The sequence below is a fragment of the Sinocyclocheilus grahami genome, unplaced genomic scaffold (assembly GCF_001515645.1).
Source record: "Sinocyclocheilus grahami isolate Dianchi unplaced genomic scaffold, SAMN03320097.WGS_v1.1 scaffold798.1, whole genome shotgun sequence".
Lineage (NCBI taxonomy): Eukaryota > Metazoa > Chordata > Actinopteri > Cypriniformes > Cyprinidae > Sinocyclocheilus > Sinocyclocheilus grahami.
The window spans coordinates 769,293-786,810 of record NW_015505977.1 but is presented as its reverse complement, the minus strand read 5'-3'; the positions used below and the strand labels follow the sequence as shown (position 1 = coordinate 786,810).

The window sequence follows — 17,518 nt, the reverse complement described above, 5'->3', positions numbered from 1 at the left end:
CTTTTGATAACCCTATAAAAATGTAAATGTCAGTATTTGCCCATTAGGTATAAAAAAAAACAGAAACATCGCAGAAATCAAGGAAAAAGTAAGTGAAACTCCATATATTTAAAAAGGCAGCTGACTTAAAATGTTACATTGAAATGAGTGAAAAGTTACCAGCATTGATCCAGGAGGAGGAAACTAGACCTCTCCGATTCAAAACAGCAGGTGGGAGAGTTGATTATCAGATAAGAATTACTCTTTGGAGAAATATTATGCTTATGCTAGGAACCCAAAACTTCAAATGTAACTTCAAAAATAGGTCAAAATCATTGTTTACACTGCGAGTGGTGTTGAATGAGTGCAGCTACTGTAGAACACTCGCTGCCACCCGGATTCACACTAATCTCCTCCGAGTGGGAAGGAGGCCATTATGGGTGGACTCTCGCTGTGAGTCAGGCTCCCGCACAACAGGATTTATCTCCAGTGAACTCCAGAGCTCTCCCTCAAGGTGATTTTCTCTCAGTGAGGGGCCCTACTTCCTCTGACACTCGCTGGGTGATGTAGTGCTAACGGCAGCAGTCCAGGAAGGGTGCTGAAACTGACAGGGGCGTTAAGGTAAATGCCTACAGATCTATTTCTCTACCCCAACCCAAAGAGCTTGAACTTTAGCTGCTGTGAACAATCAATCACTCTCAGGAGTCCCGTACCACATTAAAAATTGAAGCCTGGGACCTTGAAAATCTATACAGACTTAAATGCCACAAGTTTTTTCAGACCACCTTTAAGCTTGACACATTCAAAAGATCCAATGAAATGGCTTACAAATGCTATTCATATTTTATACTGAAATACAAATTTGGACTGGTACATATTGAAGAGTTTTTTATGGTCAATAGAGACTTGCAATGTTTTCTAAAAGAAAGAAAAAAGGGGGAAAAAAAGTAAAGCAAAGCAAAACAAAACAGCAACAACAACAAAAAAACACAAAATAAAACAAAGCAAAAAGAACAGAAAAATCACAAAATGCAAAACAAAACATTAAAAGACATGTCCTTTTTTAAATGGCCAATAAAAACTTGCAATGCTTTCCAAAAAGAAAAGAAAAGAAAAGAAAAATGAAACAAAGCAAAACACAAAACAGAGCAACATGAAACAAAGCAAAACAACACAACATGAAACAAAGCAAAACAAAAAGCAAAACAACACAACATGAAACAAAGCGAAAAACAAAAGAAAAAGCAAAACAAAGCAACATGAAAAAAGCAAAACAAAACAAAACACTGAAGGGCTTGTCTTTTAAAAATGGCCAATAGAAACCTGTAATGTTCTCTATAAAATAAAATAAACTAAACAAAATAGGTGAAGTAATTAGAAGGTACATGAACATGAATATCAGTCAAATGGAGAGCAACACAGAAGATGTGCCCAAACATTTATAAAACCAATGTTTGTTGTTGGACATCAAATTTTTTATTTTAAATCACATACTTAATAGAAAACCTTTGACATCACCTTCACCTGACTTTAGCATATTCCTCAACCGTCTAAACAGACCAATCAAAAAGCTGCATCATAAGCCCCGCCTCCTTCCCTGCAGGAATCACCAGTCCAGAGAACATGGCACATGTCTGGACAGGTCTATTATTCACTCACAGCAGGTCTTCCCCTCAGTCTCCATCATTAGAGCAGCCACCGTCCCCAGGGCTCAGACAGCTAGACCATCACTGCAGCGGAATGAGCGTGTGCTTGAGTATTTTTTTGTTTGTGCGATCAGAGCAGGTGACCAGGGGGTCTGCACCTACCAGGCAGTGTTTATAAATAGATGACAGTTGAGTAAAAACATGGTTTGCTAAAAGAAGAAAGGACGGAGGTTGGAAGCAGAAAGGAAGTTGACTTTCTAAAGAAAATGCACAAAATTCACAAACACAATGGCCACATACACACTGCAGCTAAATTCAGTTGTTATTTAAAATTTTAGTGCTTAATCCTGTTCTGTACACAAACAGTTCAGTAATTTATGGAAGTAACAAATGCATTCTACAACCGAATTGACTAAAAATTTAGGTAGTGTCAACTGCATTTGCAGAAATTCCATGCAGTGTGTGCAGAACCGAACTGAACCACTTGTTGTTAATGACGCATTTAAACACTTGTCAGAGTTGTGTCTTTTCTTCTGTATGTATAGTGCAAGAAATCACAGTGTACGGTTTGACTTAGTGTTGTCAGATCGTCCTAGAAAAAAAAAGAAGTCCATAACAAACTCAAATCCAAATCTTAGCAATAAGCCACATACCATAATATAGCAACCTGCACCTGCCTACATTCTTAATTCCATAAATTAAAACGCTTTATGAGCCAAGCTCAAACAACAATCCCAAAGACACTTAATAAGAATTGCTTATAATAAGTGGACATGGCAATCCTTCAAGCTCGGCAAAGTAGCCAGAAATGTTCTGTTTTCAGTAGTTTAGTTACTCACATAACTCACTGACACAATGCTAGAATGTTTTGAGATGTTTTAGCATTGTTCGATAGGTGTTTTCTTACTAGCCCATGTTGAGTAAAAACATGTTTTGTTAGAACAGAAGGAACCCCTGAACGAAGAACGAAGAAAATGCACAACTCACAACATGATGCTAGCATATCTGAACTGTTTTTAGCATATTGCTATGTGCTTGCTAAGGTATTCTGAGTGGTTGGTAGGTGGTGGAAATTGAAATGAAAAGCTGGTATGTTTTCACAGTTACAGCAAAAAGTAATATTGCATAACTTCACAAACGCCGGCACCTCTAACTAGAGAAACCGAGGGGCGGTGCATGTGAGACATCTGAGGTGTAACTGTGAAACAGAGCTGGTTTATTTTGCCCCTTCATCAACACTTCAGAATCGACTGCCAGCATTGGAAGAGGATTCAGATAAACTCCAGATAAACCGGTGCAAATGAACAGGTTGGTTCAATGGCCTGTGCTCAACGACTAAATCTATATTTAACCAGATTGATGTGGCCGTAAAGGCTCTGCACTTGGAAGCTCGTCTAAATCCTAGTCAAGCTACCAAAGGACATCAACTTGGCACATGAAACTGCCCTTCCTGTGACCACTGCAGTTTTGCCCCTGGGTAAAGCACTTAACCCTCAGCTGCTCCCATCATACTGTAATATGCCTGCATTTTCAGCACTCGAGCGAACACTAGCAGTCTCACTATGAATAAATGTTGAATTTATTTGATGAATTCTAACATTTGCAGCTGTTAGCTGACGACTGTCAAATTCCTGTGCAGCTACTGTACAAAATTTAATTGCTAAGCAATTAAATACATAGAAAGGAAGTAAACAAGTCATTCTGTATTACTGTTAATATTATCACTTGCTAAAACAATGACGTCAATGTTTATGTTTATTAGTGAAGCTACCTGCATATTACGAAACATATCTGTATTAGCATTTGTTTCTGTCTTTGTCATGATGTCAATTTACAGAGCCACGCACATGGCATGCAGGAAAAAAATAGTAGGCTAAATCATGTGCATGATTTACTATTTCATTCCCTTGATTTATAAATTGTGCGCACGATTTATTTATTCGTTCCCTCGATTTGCTAAATCATGCACACGATTTATAAATCGAGAGAGCAATTTAGTAAATTGTGCGCACGATTTAGCAAATCGAGGGAACGAAATAGTAATCGTGTGCATGTTTTGGTACATCGAGGGAACTAATTAGTAAATCGTTGGGCACGATTTTATTTTTTTTTCTTGCATGTCATGTGCAACTCCGTATCAATTCAATTGATCTTTACTAACATTTTCTCAAGATCTCAACATAAACTTGTCTTGAGAACCCAACTTAAAAGCTGTTTGTTGTTTTCTCTTGTGCAAAACAACATGTGTTATGTCTACATCATGAGAAAATTAAGTTAAGATCACAAGAAACTGTTTTTGCGTCAATCACGAGAAAACATTTTTTCAAGTTGAGATTAAAAAAAGGTAGAAATCTCGCAAATACAACTTTTATTATGGCGAAATCACCAAAAATTAGGTAGAGATCTCAAGAAAACAGCTTTTAATATGTCAAGATAATGAGAACATTTATTGGAATCGGAAGAAAACTTATTGTGTCAGTCACAAGAAAGATGTATTAAAAAGTAAATTTCATGAATACAACTTTTGTTATAGTGATATCACAAGAGAAAGACAAATAAAATAAAAAATAAAAAATCTATATCTGAATCACCAATAAACAATATCTTGCCCAGATGGATGATATCAGTTCTATATGCATCATTTTTTGGTGGCGTATGTTTTTCTGTGCGTAAAAAACTTCTGACGTTTAACCTAATCAGGCACAAGCATAAGTAGAGTAATTATGTTTCACAACGGGCTGTAAAATGAACAAAGAAAAGCTGTTGTTCCCAAGATAAATTTACCTTTAAGCATCTGACGGCGTTCTTGTTATCCCAATGCTTTGTTTACTGTGCGAGTTGCCATTATATAAAAGCCACAGTGAAGTGTAGACTCTTTTGTTTGCAGTTGCTGTGTGTTTCAGGGTTTTTTAGTTGCCTTGCTGTGTGGGCCGCTTTATTCAATTCCGTATATTCATTAGGGACTGACAATGCAGATGGGGAAAGTAAGGCTACTGTGTTATTACCACAGGGACGTCCATAGGTGCAACACAAAGACGGTTTCCTGCCTAGCACCTGTAGTATGTAGTACGCGCCAATCTACGAATGCTCAGGAGACGTAAAGCAATACCTTCAGAGGGACCATGGTCACATCTTCCAGTGCATTTGATTGTTTAGGTGCAGAACAAAATGCTGCAGAGCGTTCGTGGTGCATTCAACGCTCCTGAAGAGCTAAGAATGTTTGTTACGGAATGTAACTGAGAGCAGCAAAAAGAGAAAGAGATGTTCAAGGCTGTTCAAAGTTTTTAAGGTGAAGCAAAAAGACAAGTTTTATTTGAGTAGAGACTGGAATGCTAAGTCATGAATCAAGCAAAATGCTTGAAACATTAGAATGAATATCTAGGCAAATTGTTCATAAAAACCATTCTTACATAAACTGACATACTGAACGGAACTCAACAATTTGTGTTGGAATAATTTTTCAAACTATTCACACTCAAAAAATTTTTTACCAGTGAGGCCCCAAACAATAGCTGAGATTTTGGTCATTTATTAGCTTATTTGTTATGTTTATATCTCGGACCATAGAGATGTTCCATTCCTTCAAATTTTGGAAGATGATGCACAAAGAAGTAAAACATTATCAACTGCACCGTTAGCTAACATTGATTAATAACAAAAAGTTTGCTAGTGACCACATTTGAGTGTTAAGGAAGCTATCCAATGTTAGAATTTGTTGTTTAGGTGATCGAAAAATATTTAATTTTTTTGTACTTGTAATTGCCCTGTAAACAAAGAAATTTTCCTAGCAACCACATTTTTTTTTAATAACAACAGTGCTAATGCTATAGTATTTGTAGTAGAAGCGAACAATTCAAAAAAAAAAATTAGGGTAGTATATCAACTATAGCCAGCTCCAGCATTTGTGGTTAAAAAGTGTGTGATGACAGTAAGAAACATTGGCAGTTGTTTTATTGTCAAAAAATGATAGTAAGCAAATTTAAACATTAAAGATGCTATGCGATACTAGCATTTGTTAAGCAGTTTAACAATAGAGAAAATGATTGTTTAAAGTTTGCTAAAACGATTTTATACTTATGTAATGCAGTTTAACTAACAAATCTGCTAGCAACCACATTTTTTAGCATGAGTGATGCTATCCAATGCTAACATTTGTTGTAGAAGTGAACAAATAAAATAAATAATTATTTACAGTGTTTTCTGAAAATAGTTTATCACCTTGTAAAGTATTTGTTTTATTGTCAACAATGAAGTTTGCTACCAAATTCATTTTTAGCGTAAACAATGTTATCCAATGTTAGCATTTGTTGCAGAGATGTAAAATCAACATGATCACTCAGTTTTACAGTTTTACATTTGCGAAAAAAAGTTTTAGCATCATGCAATGCAGTTGTTGAATTATCAAGAAAGATTACCAGCGACTAAATTTCCAAATGCTAGGAGTGCTAGCAATTGTTACGCAATTGTACAAATATTAACAGAGAAATTGTTTTTCATGTGCTAAAATACTTTAATACAGTTTTTAGATGTTTGCTAGCAAACCCAGCTAAATTTCTGACCATAAAAGATGCTATAATGCTAACATATGTTAAGCAGTTGTAGGAATATCAACATAAAAATTTTTTTTTTTCGTTTTTTACATTTGCTGAAAAGATTTCATCATCACATAACAGTTGTTCAACCATCAAAGAAATCTGATAGTAAACCAAATTAAATCAGAACATAATCAACGCTATGCAGTGCCAGCATTTGTTCAATAGGTTTACGATTATCAACAAAGAGAATATGTGTGCTCCTATAGAAGCCGTTTCTGCCACGGAATAAAACATGAAAAAGTAATTGTGTGTTTTTATCTCAAAATTCTGACTTTTTCCTCACAATTGCGAGTTCACATCTCGCAATTCTGACTTTTTTCTCAGAATTGTGAGATATAAACTCACAATTGCGAGTTATAAAGTTCAATTCTGAGGGGGAAAAAGATTGATATGTTCTCAGAATTGTGAGTCTATATATATCTCACAATTCTGACTTAATAACTCGCAGTTATTAAGTCAGAGCTTTATTAACTTGCATGTTATAAAGTCAGAATTGAGAGATATATACTCACAATTCTGAGAAAAAACGTCACAATTGCGAGATATAAACTCGCAATTATGAGAGAAAAGTCAGAATTGTGAGTTTATATCTTGCAATTCTGAATTGTTTCTCTCAAATGCAAGTTTATATCATACAATTGTGAGAAAAAAAGTCAGAATTGTGAAATGTAGTCGCAATTGCAAGAAAAAAAAAGTCAGAATTGTGAGATAAAAAGCCACAATTATTATTATACATTTTTTTCAGTGGCAGAAACGGGCTTCCATATGTTCCACATGGTTTCCTAGTTAAAAATTCCGACTTTGATTTTAATGCAATGTAGCATGTGTGACAAAACTGCTCTGAATTGATGTGATTTACTAAAAATACTTGCCCATAAAAACAACTTCCCATGTCTTTCTGTAGTGGATTTGTCAAGAAATTCAAGTGCCAACTTCAAGCTAGTCAGACATTCTACGCTGCGTTTTGCCTTTGAACTTTCCAAGATTCCTGATTGCTGTCTTGGCCTTCGCTACAGCACACAGCGAGGGTTCTCACTCAAGACCTCTTTTTCCATCAGAATAGAAGTACAAACTCCGATTTCGGCATCAAAGGCTGTCAAGACTGTCACATGTTCTGAGGTTTGTTTTTATCATTTGTAGGCTTTGATAAACATTCAGTAGTGGGAATTTACAGACAGGGAGAGGAAACGGCTGAGGCGGGCTACACACAAGCTTCCAGAAACATGCATACTGTATACAAGAGCAACACCAAACTAATGCTATTAATATGTTAACAGGCCACGAGCGAGAGAAAAATATTTCACTTTCTTTCCTCGGGAGATGAAAGAGAAATGGTGCATCTGTTCTACTCTTTTTTTTTTTAGAACAGATTCAGTTTAGGCACTAGCCACAGGAACTGCAACAGAAGACAATTCTAGCATACTGCTAAATGTATACAGAGCAAAAATTCCATGTGAAACGATGTGCACACTTGTTTTGTATTGTAATTATGTTGCATGTTTAAATATCTCTCTCTCTCTCTCTCTCTCTCTCTCTCTATATATATATACAGTGGGTACGGAAAGTATTCAGACCCCCTTAAATTTTTCACTCTTTGTTATATTGCAGCCATTTGCTAAAATCATTTAAGTTCATTTTTTTTCCTCATTAATGTACACACAGCACCCCATATTGACAGAATATATATATATATATATATATATATATATATATAGATATATATGAAATCATTATTATTATTATTATTATTAAATTGTAGTTATGTATTGTTTTTTTAAATTACCTACATTTGCATATATATATAGTGTAAAATAGATTTTTTTAATTACCTTTAGACAAAATGTATAATATAAAATGTCATACCAATATTCATATTAGTGCTGTCAAACGATTAATTGCGATTAATCGCATCCAAAATAAATGTTTTGTTTACATACTATATGTGTGTGTACTGTGTATATTTATTATGTATATATAAATACACACATATACAGTATATATTTTACAAAATGTGTAAATATACATATATGTAAATATATGTATATATATTTTTATGTTCTTATATTTTATATTATATACAAATATATTTAATATATAAACATAACATCTTAAATATATACATGCATGTGTTTGTATTTATACATACATAATAAATAGACACAGTATACACACATATATTTTGTAAACAAAAACTTTTATTTTGGATGCGATTAATCGTTTGACAGCACTAATTCATATACAACAATAATAAATATCATAATACATATTAGCAATATATTTTTGGCCATTTTTGTCTACTTTGAAATATATTAACAAACATATCTTTTGGATACATGGAACTTAGCGGTCAGAACCCTTTGCATAGAATACTGCATAAAAAACAGTAGAATAAATACAATAGTATGCAGCGCTTGTTCGGAAGCAGACTCATGTTAGCCTTTAAAAGCCTTTGTTGAAGGGAACTGTGAAAAGACTGTAGAGAGCAAGCTGTGGAGAGCAAGAGGGGGGAAAAAAACACGCAGGAGGGACACTCAGCACATTTTCAAGGTTACAGTCCTTCCTGTCACATAAAGATATAAAGTTTATGAGCTTTAGCATTTCCTTTGTGCTATAAATGTGGATGTGTAAAATAAGGCAGCTTCTCAAGCACAGAGGGCAGAAAGCCCATCGCTCATGTTCGATAATGTGCAACCTCAATCTCTAGACACAGATGACTATGATTGCTCTGTAAATTCAACAAGACGTTTTGCCTGTGCTGTGATTTTACAGAAAGAGACAATCCATGGTGCAACATCTTTATACAAATGCAAGTATAAGTGAAGCTCAGGACGAGTCAAAGTTTGGCTAATTAGCATGATCCAATTAGCCCATACTAATTTACTGAAACAAACAATTCCCAAACATTTCCCTTTCTTTGTGCTGTTAGTGCCAGATAGCAAGCTACTTGCTCTATTACTTTAGCATAGTGCCAACTGTTTTCTATTGGCTAGAACAAAATATCACAATAAGCTATGTTTCTGAACAGATACTGAATAAAAATCCTGAATTAGTCTAAGTGTAGTATTATTGTGTGATATGATTAACCTTCAGATAGCAAGCTAATAGCTTAGCCTACTAGCTAGCGCTAACTGGGTTAAAAAAATGTAGAACCAGATATGATAACAAGCTATGTTTTGAACAGGTACTGAATGGAAATGCTAACAGTTAGCTTTCTTCAGGATGTGATTAGTCTTTTTCTTCACTGAGCAATCAAATATTCCTATAATGGAGTCTTGATAGAGATTGCAGCAATACAATTAAGAGATATTCTATGTTTGACTCTTTTTTTCTCAAATATTTCTCATGTCTCATTTGTGTCTACTTCCAGTTCTCCTAAGGAATTTTAGAAGAAACATCTGAAATGCTGTTGATACTAAAATGAGAGATATATGAGAATCTCATCCAAGTCTCCTGAGCTTAGGAAAAGCAACCACTGAGCAATACATTTTTCCTATGGGTAAGCCTACTAATCTAGCATAACACTAACTTGTTAAAAAAAAATTATTAGCTATAACAGGTTGTTATGATAACATGCTATGTTTCTGAACACATACTGAATGGGAATGTCAATGCTTAGCTATCTATGATTAGTCTTTTTTTAATTGTAGTGGAGTACTAGCGTGTGAGGCATTGTGATTTTGTACACAAAACTGTACGCTCTTCTGATGTGAGACAAACGAGAATAAATGTGACAGATCAAGAAAATCTTCGCCGTGAAATGTGCACGGCATCATGTTCTTTCCTGTGTGTATTTTCAGGGAAGTTAATTAAATGTGTGACTCTCTTTGTCTCAATTTTGTTATCTTCTGCACCGCTCTATGCCGTCTTTGTTAAGTTATTCATTTCACACATCTACAGTCAGTCAGTCTGACACCGGCAGACACCGTCTGAATAATAATAAAAAAAGATATAAAGTCCTTATCAGGCCCCAATGATCTAAATACAATCTGTGTGAGAAGGACCAAAACAGTGGGGAAACGTGAAGATAAGCGACCGTACTGAAACACACATTCACACACACAGCCGAAATCTCTTTATTCTCTATTCTTTAGTCTCTAGAGAATAGCCGTGGTCACCTGAAGGCAAGCTCCATTCCTCAATGACAAAACAAATCCCCACACAACCAAGAAAAATAGCCAAGAAAGAGTTTCAAAATAACACACAGTGATCCAAAGGCAGTGGTCCCAATGCAGCTCACTAGTTTTTAGTTTTTTTCCCCCCGTCAGAACAAAATAAAAGAGAATCTAAAAACACTTCGTCAAGGTTAGTTAGGCGCTTAAGTCGATGTCAAATACCTACAAGACTGTTTACTCAGGTTTATCAACGTAGCGACCCACATTTCAATTGGGCTGAACACAGTAAAATACAACATGAAACGACATTCACAATTCATTAAACCGTCTGTAACGTGATATTTCTAAGTGAAAATGTTATAGCTGTCAATTTTCACTTGGATCTTCATTAAAGACTATCGCAAATAAAGTGATACTAGTAGAGTTTTCTCCTCAGAATGTTAGATGTGACATACTGTTTCATGCTACATTACCAAAGCTAAAGTGTCAAATAAAGCATTTCTCTTTTGTTTGTGTATGTTTATGTTTGTGTATGTTTGGTTTTCTATTAGACTTTGGACTTACTATTTTACTGTCGTTGCATAGCGTTAAGCTAATGGAATTTGCACATTTGCTTTTGTTTTGTTTTTTTGTACAGTTAAGAACTACTACTCCAGATGTTAGCATACTAGCTAGCTACAATCATATATATATATATATATATATATACACCTACATCTTGGATGCCCTGTGGATAAGCAGATAAACATAACATTTTCATTTTTGGATGAACTATCCCTTTAATGGCTGTGTGTTGAGTTATTTTGAGGGGACAGCAAATGTACACTGTTATACAAGCTGTACACTCACTACTTTACATTGTAGCAAAGTGTCATTTCTTCAGTGTTGTCACATGAAAAGATATAATAAAATATTTACAAAAATGTGAGGGGTGTACTCACTTCTGTGAGATACTGTGTATATATATATATATACGTAGATGACTCATTAGCGACTGTTTCTATGGGCCACGATTCATAAGTCGTCCGCCATTTTTGGAACAGTCTGCGAACCTTGAGCGCAAGTTGTCTGTGCATCTACAAGAGCAAATTAAACGCATGTATATCTTTGAATATTCATTGATTATTATGGTGAATGACGTCAAGTTGACCGTTCCAAAATGGCGGACGGGCCAACGTATCTGGAGCGGTCGAACAGGGCATCTATACATATCTATGGCTACAATATCCAAACTGTTGTTGTTTTCGTTGTTCTAAAAAGCCAATCTGTTGATTAAACATAATCCCGCCTCCTTGCCCCCGTATGCAATCAGTTACTAGCACTTTATTGGAGTAAAAGTGTCACTAGACACAGTAGGGTGGGCTCTTATGACTTAAGACAGTTAGCAACCACCTGGAACAACCCTTACGAAAATGAATCATGGTTATATTATAGTACAAGTGTAGTAAAAGTGTACCACAATTTTACTACAAATACCACGGTTAAACTATGGTTAGTGTAGCAAACCCATGGTTAATTTGTGGTTACCATGTTTTTTTTTTCTTTGGTTTTATTTGTAATAAAACCATGGTTAATTTTTGTAAGGGAACCTAGCAACCACCCAGAACACCCTAGCAACCACATAGCAATTCCCTAGCAACCACCTACAATGGCATTTACAATGGAAGTGAATCTGTGAACATTTAAATACTCATTGTTTCAACAGTATTGCCACAATATGAGTAACAATATGAGTGTTAACATGACTTTAGTGTGAAAATTGCTTTCTGTTTAAAGTTACACACAATTTTATAATTGTTGTTGAAAAAAGTTACTAAAAATGACTTTACTTTAAAAATGACATTTTAAATAGCTTAACAGCTCAAATAATACAAATATTTTAACAGAAAAATTAATGTAAATTGTAATTACAATGGAAGAGAATGGGGCCACTCTTGAACACTCACTGTTTCAATAGTATAGGGACAAAACGTAAACAATGAGTGTTAACATGATTTTAGTGTGGAAAAAAATGCTTATTACATCCAATTTTATAACTTTATCGCTATAGCAATGCCATAAGCCCTAAAACAACTGTAAAAATGACATTTGAACAGCTTAACAGCTCCAAAAAATACACAAACTTCAACAAAAAATGAACATAAGTTTTTATAAAATTATAAGCTTCACATTTCTGTTTTTATATGCTTCAAAATGTACTTTTGCCTCACAGTAACCTTAAAACAGAGGAACAAGTTAAAATCACGCACTGCAATATTGTGCACAATAAGACTACAGACATTTATTAAGGTCAATGCTAGTGTCACGCTATCTTTAACCCACAAGGCTAGTTTGTCTTAACTTTTCTGACCAAAATAAAAAAATAAAAAAAACACGAGTCTGGCTCATACGACCATTCTCATACAGATGTTTCTCTCTCACTTCTTCTCTCTATCTGTCCCAGATTCATATACCGCCAGGAGTGAGAGTTGATATCTGCTCTGCGGACTGATAATGTAAATGATGAATGCTCAGTTATGACAGGTGTGCAGAGAGCAATCCGAAACCGGTCTGCGGTGGAACAAAGCGGCCCGAGTTTTCTCCTCAAAGGAACATGTACTTCCATACCTCCGTCTTCAAGAGGCACAATTTTATTTACTTTGAAACCGAACCAAGACTAAGATTGAAATGGAACATAAAATGTAAATGTGCAAGTTTCCCCTCCGAGCGAGGTCTTCGTTTGCTTTAAAAAGCCTGGCATATGTGTGCGAACACTTTACGAGTGGTTCAACTCAAGGTGAGGATGATGAATACCTCCATATGTTCATTTATTATGGCCATAACTAAATACACACATTCTCTAGACATGAACGATGTAACTCATGCGTCTCAACAGTTAAACATGCTCGGCTGCAATACATCAGCGTTTTAGACGTAAACTAGGCTGTGGTTTCCATATAAACCTCTTTTCTTGTTGTCCGTCACCACAATGTCACAAAATGCAATCCTCACTTCATCATGTGGAGAAACAGTAATTGCCTTTTAGCAGAAACCCATTATTACATTAAGCCGACTGTGCTTATCTTGCATGGAACTGACTTCAAACGACTGCAGATTTGTTGTGGGTTTAATTCTGTCAAACACTCTTAAAATGAGGAAATAATGGGCACTTTTTGGCATAAAGATGGAAATTGCACTTTAAAGGTTAAAGTCTTGACCTGCAGCTACAGATGTCGATGGACCACTATGATGTTTTCAGCTGAATTCGAGACTATTCAAGTCATGTCTTTAGCTAGTTTCATAATTTTCTAAATAAATAGATTCATCACATGAACAATTAAAGGGATAATCTTTTTATCTTTTAAGATAAAAAGAGTTCACTGCACTCTGAAAAGAAAAAGAAACCAAGCTGCAAACTTGACTTTTTTTATTTTTGAAAGAAGTCTCTTATGCGCACCAAAGCTACATTTATTTGATATAGTAAAAGCAGTAATATTGTTATTAAAATAACTATTTTTTTGCCTTTACTAGATAGGACAGTGTAATGACAGGAAGCGAAGTAGGAGAGAGATAGGGGGCGGGATCGGGAAAAGTCCACGAGCCAGGATTCGGCACCGACACTTTTTTCTCTTTTTACATATTTTAAAATATAATACATTTCTATGATGCAACCTGAATTTTCAGCCCATTACTCCAGTCTTCAGTGTCACATGATCCTTTAGAAATTATTCTAATATGCTGATTTGCTGCTCAACAAACATATCTTGTTATTATCAATGTTAAAAACAGTAGTGCTGCTTAATAATTTTGTTGAAACCGTGATGCATTTTATTTTTTAGGATTTTGTTATGTATAGAAAGTTCAAAAGAACACCATTTATTGGAAATAGAAATAAAAGTAACTGTAATAAATGTATTTACTGTCACTTCTGAGCAATTTACTGCATCCTAGCAGAATGAACTTTTAACAATAGTGTATACAGTATATAAAACCATTGTGAACTCACCGCGGCAGTGCACACCCTCGTCATATCCATCCTCACAGTCTCGTACTCCATTGCAGAGTGTACTGAAATGAACACACCTGTGGGTACCGAGGCATTGGAGGTGATTGACGGGACATCTCACCTTTACCTGCCGGAAGCCTGGAGAAGAGAAGAACTTTTAATGAAACCTTGAAAAATTCAACTTCTTCAAACTACGTTAACATTTACGCATTTGGCAGACACTCACAAAAAGAGGAACAAAGCAGTTCATCAAAGAGCCAACTGTATTCGTAATACACAATGCCAAGTTTATCAGACAGCTAGATTACCATGCAACACAGAAACTAGTTTTCAAATATGTTAAAACTTTTATCACAAGTCCTGGAAAAAAGTTTTGATCATTCACTATGATCAAACTTCCAGTAGATTATTGCAGCAACAGTTGTGGGCTTTAATATTGCATGAGGCGGTAATGATGTGTAGTGTAACTTTTTGGAATAAAATTTTGTCTTGCATTTGCTAACACAAGAAGTTTGCAGTCAGTTAAGCTCACGGTCAGTTAAGTATGAATTTATAATATAAAAAGAAATGGATTGTTTTTTAATACTGACTAATTTGGTAATGACACTACTCAGTTTGTAACAAAGCTACTTTCAGATTCTATAGTAGGCTGGTAGATCTGTGTTCCTGCCACGTCTCAAGTGCTTAATAAACAATTAAATGTTATAGAGGATTAAAAATCAGATTACTTTTTTTAAATTAATTTGTTAACTTGTCTTTAACAATTTAATGTTTGAAATTGATATTAGTCTAGTTGTTTTTTTTCTGTGGTATTTTTTTGATAAAACCATAGACATAAAATAGAATAAATATGTTTACATCTAAATATTTTACTTAAAATTTGTTTAATGGATTTTTTTTATCTTATTGAAATCGGAATTAGGAATCGATAAGCAGAATCGGAACCGGAATCGATAAAATTCAAACGATACCCAACCCTAATTACAATACAATTTAATTTAGCAAATGACAAAGTATTCTTGTTTTATTCAGTATTATGTACTCCAAAAAAATTTCAACAAACAAGTATCAACAGAACCAAACAAAGACGGCATAAACGTACTCAAACAAAACAGATGAACAACACAAGTTCTTCTAAAACCCTCCACGTTCTTGTTTTCCCTCTCTACGCAGCATAAATACAAATAAAAGTCATAAAACCGAGACTCACCCCCTTAACTCAATTCATTGGGGTGCTGTGTGTAAATGTGATGAGCAAAGCTATTTTAATATTCAACTCCCAGCACAGTTCCTCCTTAATAAGTATCTTAAGCACGCGAGAATTTAGCACGCCGCCAGCTGTCTTTTGTGAATCACCGATTGTGGATTGCTTGATTTCTGGGGTGTCACAGGGGAGCGGATATACCACTGCCAAAACGCCAATATTGATCTCCATCCAGATCCCCGAACGTCTCGGCCTACAGTACGTCTGCCTCCTTAACTTTTAATTTCCTTGTAAACGATCACCCGAGTGGGTTTATTCAAGAGGTTTTTGGAGAAAGGAAGTGTATACACAGGTTTCCCCCCAAGGCTTTTCCCAGCGGACCTCTGCTCCACTTTCATAATCCCGGTAAAAAGAGAATATGTAATTCAACAAATAGGAGAATTGTTTAAAAATATCCTCTCAGTGTCTCTCGCGCTTCCTCTCAGGGCCTCCGGATCTCCAGAGAGGTTCAAAAGTATCTAGGCAGCAGAAGTCAAGATGGAACCTGGAAGATATTGAGGGTGATGTAACCTCATTAATGCAGCATTTACTATTGTTTTAGTCTCTCTTTGATGGCTTCAACCAAGGCCGCCCTCCAGCACGACAGCGTATAAGAAGGGGGTCTTGCTTGAAGACTAATTATGAAGGAATTCTTTTGAAACCAACAGCATAGACGTTCCGAAAATGTCAAAAATAAGTGTTTTTGTTTTTATATTACATGCATACCTGCTACAGTTGGGGCCCTCATGTGGTACACTAACTAACTGACTAACTAACTAAAGTTATATATGTTTAGTTAAAAATATCAAAATCAATTAAAATGTTTTTAATAGTTATATATAATGAAATAAATAAATGTTAAGTTATATGTGTTGTTTTTAAATTTCATAAAACAAAAACTTCAAATAAAAATAAATAAATTGAACGTCTCGGTTACGTATGTACGTACGTTTCCTGAAGGAGGGAACGGAGACGTCACGTCGGATGACCGACGAAATTGGGATCTCACTTAGAGAGACCAATCCACTTCGAGTGTAAACTAAACGAGCCAATGCACATTGGCATGTGATTATTGCATCCAGCTGCTGCTGATCACAGTGTGAGTATAAGTAGGCAGCAGATGCAGCGCATATTCAGGTTTTCGCTGAGGAGCCGAGCCGGTGACCCGGCCGCTCAGCGGTGGTACAGGAGCTGTGGTGACGGGACTTGACGTCTCCGTTCCCTCCTTCAGGGAACGAGGGTTACCATACGTAACCGAGACGTTCCCTTTCAGTCAGTCACTCATATTCAGGTTTTCGCTGAGGAGCCGAGCAGCCAAATGACCGACGAAATTGGGATCCTACCAAAAGGCCACAGCTACTGCCCCTTCCAGTGTCCTGTGGAAGCCACGTGCGCCCCTACTTTTTGGTCGTAGGCCAGGGCTTGCACAAGAGGACCAGCTACTGCTGCTATGGCACTACCCAATGAGTAAGACTGGTAACACTGGAAAAATGTACCCTTTCTACTTGGAACAGGGACGTGACGGAAGCTCCAACCTTCCCGAAGGAGGTTTCGGAAGTAATACACATATGGACATTCCTCAGGTGCATATGGAAGAATGGAGGTGATTGTAACCCTCTTGGAATGGCAGAAGTCTGCTGGGGGGGAAATATGGGCTCAAGGCTATACCGTGGACTTTACACATATGGGATCCACTTAGGTCTTACATATGGAACCCAGCCTTCTACCGGTTCTCGAGGATTCAACGAGTGAAGGCCGGACACTCCGCCACATCTGGCTGCCGAGGGGAGGGAGGAACTCAACAGGGTCTACTATATGGAATCTCTGGAGTGGTTTTTGCAAGCCGACCCGAAGCCGGGGCCTCTCAGTGCTTCTACCCGTTTGAGGTGAGAACACAGGAGGATACCGGCTCCACACGAAGGCTATAGAATCTAGCGAATGTGTTAGGGGTCGCCCAG

The 17,518-nt window shown here is 36.1% G+C and overlaps 1 protein-coding gene across 1 annotated transcript in view; it reads right to left on the bottom strand.

Moving 5' to 3' along the window:
• Positions 1-17,518, bottom strand: part of LOC107561892 (low-density lipoprotein receptor-related protein 1B-like) — a 263,568-nt gene that overhangs the window by 187,958 nt on the left and 58,092 nt on the right. Inside the window, exon 3 of the mRNA XM_016246424.1 lies at positions 14,318-14,455. Within this exon, the coding sequence (XP_016101910.1) occupies positions 14,318-14,455 (138 nt within the window). The remainder of the gene's footprint in view (positions 1-14,317; positions 14,456-17,518) is intronic.